General features: G+C 44.5%; 1 protein-coding gene across 2 annotated transcripts in view; it reads left to right on the top strand.

Moving 5' to 3' along the window:
* The window catches only part of FAM124B (family with sequence similarity 124 member B), a 47,069-nt gene that overhangs the window by 356 nt on the left and 38,441 nt on the right, over positions 1–8,272 (top strand). The window contains exon 2 of one of the 2 annotated variants that reach the window (XM_019503644.1): positions 4,562–4,593. In XM_019503644.1, the coding sequence (XP_019359189.1) occupies positions 4,562–4,593 (32 nt within the window). Of the gene's footprint in view, positions 1–3,570; positions 4,594–8,272 lie in introns of those variants that run through there. The other variant, XM_019503646.1, reaches the window with a different exon arrangement.

An 8,272-nucleotide genomic window follows, 5' to 3' on the forward strand; every position in this document is an offset into this window, starting at 1 on the left:
GAGGGAGACCGTCGGCCCCGGGTCGCGCCTCCGCTCCCGCGAGGGGACGATCGCCGGGGCTCGTGCGGCGCCCGCGCGCGGCCGTCCCTTGGGGACGCAGCCGAGTGCAGGCAGCCCCGAGGCTGGCGTCGCGGCTACACAGAGGTCGTTTTTCAGGGGCCCAAAAAGAACATCCCAAACCTTGATGTCGGCTTAGTGTCTGGAACTAGGACTTGTCCCACCCCCTGCCCGCAGGCGTGTATGCTCGGTGGGCAAACGTGCCCAGAGAGAGGGAGCCCACGGACTGCCACAAACGCCCTTCTCTTTGTTCAGTTGGTTTAGAGGAAGCAGGAAATCGCTTCAGAAATAACGTGTTGGCTGGGAGATTCTGGTCTCTGCCTGTGAGGAAGAGCCTTGTCTATAAGGGATGTGAATGTCCATGAGGTTATTCCTCAGTGACTGGAAATGTTTCACAATGGGGCTTTAATTCAAAAGCTTGTACTGGGCTCATCTTTCCTTCTCCCTCCGCGCCTGGACTCTACCTCTAGAGAAGGAACGGTAGCTTTAGATGCTGTTAAAGTCACGTTAGCTGTAACTGGGCAGCTCTTTGCTGGCGAAGAGTGCTGCTAACACTAGATGTGCTGCTCTGGTGTCAACTTTAGAGGAAGGGGTTCTAGTTAGGACAGTGGTTGCCCACCGGTAGATCTCGATCCACCAGTACATCTCAGAGCCTCTTGGAGTCGATCCGAGGCTGGGGTGGGGGGCTGAGTGCCCGCGTGCAAGCACACGCATGCCCCAGCCCAGCAGGTCAGTCCATGGGGGAGGGAAGGGGCAGGGGCTAGATCGAGGCCCCTGCGGTGAGGGACAGTGCCGCAGAGGCAAGAGCAGGGGTAAGTTGAGTGGGGCCCCAGCCGGGTGGGACTTACCTGCCAAATATTTTTTTTTCCCTCTGCCTCAATCTGTTCCCCCCCACTCCCCACAGACTTACCTGCTGGGTGGGGTGGGGGGTGTGCACAGTGGCGCATGGTAGATCTTGGGTTGATTTTAAATGCCAAAGGTGATCTACTTAAAGAGGTTGGAGACCACCAAGTTAGGATCTCATCATTCGTCTTTCTATTTCTCTGTCCACATAGGTTTTGTATGCCTTTCTGCCTAAAACTGTCCTAGGTCCAATCAGATCCCCTGTCAATACCTCCATCAGCTTTACAGGTGCTCTGTGTAATTTATCTGAATTGTTATATTCATTTTCATCATTCGTATTGCAGTCATGCCTGGAGACCCCAAATGGGGGTCAAGGCCCTGTTTTTCTAGGTGCAATACACAATGTCATTAAAAGTTAGTCTCCCCATCCCCAGATCCAGAGTAACAAATTAAAGTCCATACTACAAAGTGCTAAGTCATGTATTTGGGGGCTAATAATAGCAAGAATTTCTGCTATAATCTGGGAACTCTTCATATTTCAAGTGATAGAGAAAGAGAGACCTAGATGCACTGATCTGACAGAGGGTGACTCCATGATGTGGTTATGAAAAAGGCAAGTGTGATCCTAGAATGCATCAGGCAAAGTACTTCCGTTCAAGGCAGTGAAAACTGAATGCCATGGTACCACACACTGCTGAGGCCTGGTGGTAGAATGGTTAAGGTGTCTCCCTACAGCAGCAGAGGTGTAACCTTGACCCTTGCTTTGAATTGTTGTAGAAAGGTGCCTCCACTTTTAAGTTGGTGTAGATGGGTGCCTAGTCATTCAGGCTGGGAGAGTCAATGCTGTTGGGGTTGATGCTAGCCACATCACTCCTTCATATGCTATGCCCAGCAGACCACTTTGGCATGGGCAATCTGTTGAGCTTTTTGGGGGGTATAGTTGTAAAACTAAACAAAAAGTGCTCATTTTCAAAAATGAGTGCTGAGAAGGAATGTTTGTTCTTTGTAAATACAGTAGGAGATTGGAGTAAACACAAGGGCAGGAAAAAAAATTTTTTAGGCTAACAGACATTATTGACATGAGAAAAAAATGGGTATAAAAAGGCATGAATAAATTTAGATTGGAAATTACAAGTTTTCTAACCATCAGTGGAATGAGGTTCTGGAACAGCCAATCAAAAGGAGGCATGGGGACAATAAATCTAAATGGTTTTAAGATCAAACTTGATCAGTTTATTAAAGATCATATAACTTAGTTGCCTGCAATGGCAGGGGACTGGACCTGATGAATAAAGGAGGTCCTTTCTAGTTTTATGTCCTATATTCCTAATTTACAGTCCAAGCATGTGATGAGGAAATGATTATACATAACGGATGCAACCAAATGAGGTTAAGTAAGAACAAGTTAATAGTGCAGCAATCATGACTGATGGAATAGGCAGCAGGCAGAGGGCTGCAGTGCCCTAGCTGTTAACCAGTAAACATCCTCGCAGAGGTGAAAGGCTGCAGGTACAAGCTCTGTGAGAGTAACAGAACCACTTCTCTAACCTCTGAGCTACATAAAGACTACATAAAGAATTCCAGGGCAAAACTGAGTCACTTGTGTGAATCACTTGTTTTTTCCTAGTTCATATTCTTTCTTTTGATCTTGTCAATCAGGGCAGCAAGATGGTGAATAATTGGGCACTTGCTCTTTAATACTAATTACAGAAAAAGAACTGATGAACTGCCAAGCTGTTTTCCCTGTTATAAGGCTTATTAATTGCATCAGCTGAAGCATTTTGTTCCTGCTTCATGACATTCCTTTACTTTATTCTGTGCTTCTGGAGTTTTTGTACAATTAAATAATTGGTGCGAGTCCTGGTTCTGCCTTTGGGCATGTAAGCATGGCTCTCCTGGGCCAGGTAGCTTGAATGGTGCAGTCTGATAATTTTGAATGGGCTTTTTAAAAAATATCCTGCTGGAAAAATCGTATCTTTGTGTAGGTAAAAAATGTTTCAGTGGATCTTGCTCTGTTATGAAGCTAAGACAAGGCTGCTCCTCCTCTGCTAAAACATGTAAAAGTAGCAACTGCATGTAAGAAAGTCTTCTGTTCAGAGACTGGGCTCGCGTCAGAGTGCAAATCCATCCCCATCCTAGATCAAAGGGAGAACGCAGCTATTGTTTGAGAGCCGTCTGCTTCCATGCCAGCTCTTCTGTGGCTGCTCTTGCCAGCAGCCTGGCAGCATAGTTCTTTTACAAATAGCAGCCGACAGAATTTCTAAGCATGGCATGCTCTCAGATGACACGGTGGCTGCCACAGGTGAAGGATGGCTTTGGATTGAAGGTATCAGACTGGGGATCTATTCCTGGCTCTGCCACAGATTTCTTGTGAACATTTGGAAACGTTGCTTAATTTCTCAGTTTCCTCTCTGTAAAATGGAGTTGGTTGTATCTCTCTGAGGTGTGCTGTGATTTTTAGTTAAGATTTCCTAAACATTCAGATAGGTACTGGAGTGAGGAACATATACAATTGTATAGTGGAGTTCCATCTGAGCTTCATGTGGGGGCTCAAGGAGTGTGTTAGTGTGTGGCCCTATCCTTTTAATGGATCTCTTGAGCCAGAGTGATCACTCTCCAGGGTACAAAACAGTTTGGGGGAAGTACTATTTGAGGGGTCTGTCTCCCTCTCGTCCCAGCACTGAAGGGATAAAATCTTTACATAGAGCAGTAGTTCTTTCCCTAGTAGATTCATGGAGGTGCTCTGATTTAACTTCCAATAAAAGTAAAGTAAAAGTAAAGTCCTTTCTTCTTTGAGTTGAGTTTCATGAGGCACACACTTTGCTGTTGGCAAGAGGGACAAGGTTTTTGTCTATGGCGATGAAAATTCTTACACATTTCAAAATGCTGTGACTCAAGAGTTTGCTTTACAGATCACATCTACTTCAAGTTCGATGACTTTAGGATTAGGAAAATGAGACATGGAGAGGTCAAGTCACTTAAGTTTTAAGATGTCATAGCAAATTAGTGTTAGTTTATCAGTAGAAACCAGCAGCATTATCTGTCTCTTCATTTTACTGTAGGTTATTTCTCGTTAACTCTTACTACACTGTATTATTTCACTAGTTTTATTTCTTGCTTCTTACCAGCTAAGGAATGGCAAAAACATTTTTAAACTCCATGAAAATGGTTCATGTTCATTGGTATGGATTGTCTTTACATCTTCTGTGACCTTTTCTTGACAGAACTGCAGGATCTTGGTAACCTTTCTGAGACATATGGTTATAGGATAGAAAATGCTATTTCCAAGGTATCTAATGAACTTGGACCAGCATTTAAAGTAGTGAACAGAAGAGGTGCCAAATGACATTGAAAGTGATGGCTGTCTAGACTGAAAACAAAGTGTTTTGAGGTCTGTACATTCCAGCAGCTCATCTGCAGCTGTGCAACATGACTTGTTGGGAAAGTACAGACTGCAGAAGCCTTCAGAAGGGACTGCTTAACTTTGCAGGCAGGAGGGTGAACCTTTCATTAAAAGTAAAAGCAAAAGTAAACACCAGACTCACAACATGTTTTCCATTGCCAATTGTGATTTTGTTTCAGTGGCAAAAAGAGCTTTTTCCTTTTAATCCCAAACGGTATTGGGCAAAATAGCACTGACACTTTGTTTCTGTCTTCACAGGTCTCATTGCAGTGGAAAGTCCTCAACCAGCAGTAAGTAACTTTTTATTTTCCAGTTGATACACTAAATTATTAAATGTAGCATGTGTGAAAGGGCAGATGGTGGTAGGCAGTATCATAGGAAGAGCGGTAGCAGCAGTGCACTAGTCCTGGGTGCCCTTGCATTGGGGGGCACCAAAACAAGTGCAAGTAATGTTTCATAATAGTGTGTAGAGGGGCATTCTGCATGTGACCCTGCACTAGGCACCAAGCTGGCTGTGGCTCTAAGTAGGATGCTAAGTAGACACTGGAAACAAATGTGTTTACTCATTTATTCAAAATGATCTTTCTAAGAACCATCCTATACTTAAGGCTATTTCTTTTCCTGCTGAAGACAGCACAGCATCAAACTCCAGTATAAGCACTACTATAATAATAGCAACTAGATTAATATCAGTAAAATTGTCTGGTGTCCTTCAGCTTGTGGGTCAAATCCTGTTTGGCAAATAAGTGTGAAATACTACCACAGAGGAGAAACGTTCTGTACCCAAGCTGTATAGCTGAAAATGATAGTGCAGGGCAACAGAGAGGATCAGTCTATCAGTTTCCTTACTGAGAAAGTGGCAAATAAAACATTTCTTTCCATTTCCATATTGCTTGAGTAGGAAGAGTACTGTATACAAAGCTGTGGTTTAAACATTCAGCTCATTAGCTTTAAAAGGAATGATTCAGTAAAGCTCACCGTGGAATTCATCATGTGTAGAGACCTACCAAAATTGTGGCAGAAGTACACTGCACAGCGGCTCCTTTAATTAAGCAGTTTCCATCATGCACCCCTGCTCCCAATTGGTGGAGGGGCCACTCCCTGCCACTCACTCCTGATCAGTGGGGAGGTAAAAAGCATGGTTTTAAATATGGTCTGGTTTTTACTTCTTGCCACCAATTGGCCAAGGAGCCCTGGCAGCCCTGCTGGTTGCTGATGACTGGCCAGGAGGCAACAACCGCACCATACTTAAAACTATGTTTTTTGCCTCCCTGCTGATCAGTAGCAAATGCCAAAGTCCCTCTGCCAATCAGTGGTGGGGGAGGGATGACGCCCAGGAAACTGCAAGATTAAAGTAGCTGCCATGCAGCGCACTTCTACTGTGATTTTGGTAGGTCCCTAATCATATATACCCTAGAAGTAATGGTTTCTTTTCAGATAGTTCCTTTCCCTCTGTCAAAATATAGATAATGTCAAAAGTCTATTTCTTTAATCATCATCATTTAACAGTCAGATTACAATAGCACCCAAAGACTGCATTATGCTTGGTGCTGTACATAGAGAGCGGTAGCCATGGTTCCTGTTCTGGGGGTTTACTGCTTGCTATTGTGTTTTCATCCAATGTGAGTTTCCTTATTTTTGTAGCATTTGACATTAGGCCAACTCTTTAGGGGTCAGTGAACTCCTAAAGCATCAAGAACAAGGGAGAAAGAGAGAATAACTTGGTGCCAGCTGTATTATAAATTATCTGTTGGAAAGACTGCCAGACCCTGCTTTCTGCTGTGACAAAGAGTGAGCTTAGTTATTCATAGTCACAAGTGCAATGCAAAGCAAGGGCTGGCTGCCTTTCATGTATGTTTTCTAATCCATGGAGTACCTAATGCCTGCAGAGGGATAAAGGAATTGTGAGATCAGGCCAATAAAATGGGCTATATTAATTTCTCACTTGGCCTATTTCGCCAGAGGCAGTGACTTGTAGGCTTCTGTGATTCTGAATATACATCTTGCTAGTGGCCTCATGGAGAGCAAGTTTCCCAAACATTTTATACAGGACTTTCATAATGTACCAGTTATGCTATATAAAACTGAAGGATGCCCCATTCTCCCTCCAGATGTGCTTTCCTCTGTCAGAGAGGAATCTCTTGTTCAGAGTGTAGCAAGCTCCAGTGGCACATACTCATTTCACTGCACCCTTAAGTGTGCAGGTTATATGGGAAGTACAGTATATAACCAGAGCTTTACTATAGTTTGTTCATTCCTGATTAGAGTACTAGCCCCAGTGACTGTAGCTGATGGGCATAGTTTAGATTAGTCTGGAAAAAGTTCTAAATATGGTGGCCCTCACTTAAAACTGACTCTTGAATCTGGGGACACTTGTGGTCATCTACAAGAAAAAGTCTTTCATAAATTGTAATGCTGTGCAGCATTTTAATAGTTTTACCCCAAGACACTATGGATGTGTACCTGAGGTTGCAGTTCCTTGAAACTTCTGGTAGAATCATAGAAAGAAGGACCAAAAGGGACCTGTCAAATTATCAAGTCCAGTCCCCTGCCGTGGGCAGGAGGCAACTGGGCTAAAATGAGCTCAACAAGGTCATTGTCCAGCCTCCTCTTGAAAACCACCAGGGATGGCACATGCACCACCTCTGCTGGAAGTGTGTTCCAGATTCTAGTTACCTGTATGAAAAAGAAGTTTCTTTGTATGTCTAGCCTAAACTTTTCCTTGACTAGCCATGTGCCCATTGGTCCTCGTCCTCGGGGGGGGGGGGGGCTTTTCTGAAAAGTTGCTCTCCCAGATCCTGGGGTTCTCCCTTAACATATTTGTAGGTGACTGCCAAGTCCCCCCTCAGCCGTCTTTTACTCAAACTGAACAAACACAGATCCTGAAGTCTCTCCTCATAAGGCCTATCTCCCAGGCCCTTGATTATGCAGGTGGCCCTTATCTGCACCATTTTGAACTTGTCCACCTCCTTGAAGTGTGGTGCCTAGGACTAGACACAGTACTCCAGTTGTGGCCTCACCAATGCCAAATAGAGGGGGAGAAGCACCTCTCTGGATCTACTGACAACACATCTGCTGATGCACACCATAGTTCTATTTGCTCTGTTGGTGACTTCATCACACTGACGGCTCATATTCATCCTCTGGTCAGTTGTCATCCCCAGGCCCCTTTTAGATGCAGTGCCAGTCAGTGGACCACCACCCATCATATAGATATGGTGAGGGCTCTCTCTACCCAGATGAAAGACCATGGCCAGTACTCTCCAACTTAATTGAGAGGATTTCATGGGAAACAGTATCAAAGGCCTTGCTGAAATCTAGGTAGATGATATCCACCTCCTGTCCCATGTCCAGCTGGTTAGTTACCTGGTCATAAAAGGAGACCAGGTTTGTTAGGTATGACCTAGCCTTGACAAAGCCATGCTGGTTGTTTCTCAGTACCCCACCAGTTACGAGCTTGTGGTTGATGGCCTCCTTGACAATATTTTTCAAAGATTTTTCCTAGGACCAAAGTCAGACTGACCAGTCTATAGTTAGCAGAGTCATCCCTCTTTCCTTTCTTAAAGATGGGTACTATGTTAGCCCTCTTCCAGTCATTCGGGACCACTCCTGAGTTCCACGACTCTTCAAACAGCCTCACCAGAGGCACCGCTATGAGCTCATCCAGTTCCTTCAGCACTCTCAGATGCAGGTCGTCTGGCCCAACTGACTTGAAAACATCCATATGATCTAAGAGTATCTTCACCTGTTCAGGACTGATTTTATGTGGACTGCTGTCATCACAGTATTCTCTGCACCTCTGGACAGGTGACAAGTTCTCACTTGGTTTCAGGAATACTGATGTAAAGTGTTAAGGAGCTCTGCCTTTTTATCTGATGATGAGCAGAATCTCAGCTTCACATTTGCAAAGTGTTTTGAGTTTGCCTGAGTCTGCAGGCTGCCTGAAACAACTGGTTTGAGAAGGGTGAA

The sequence above is a fragment of the Gavialis gangeticus genome, unplaced genomic scaffold, assembly GCF_001723915.1.
Source record: "Gavialis gangeticus isolate Ggan-Ray unplaced genomic scaffold, GavGan_comp1, whole genome shotgun sequence".
In the NCBI taxonomy this organism is placed as follows: domain Eukaryota; kingdom Metazoa; phylum Chordata; order Crocodylia; family Gavialidae; genus Gavialis; species Gavialis gangeticus.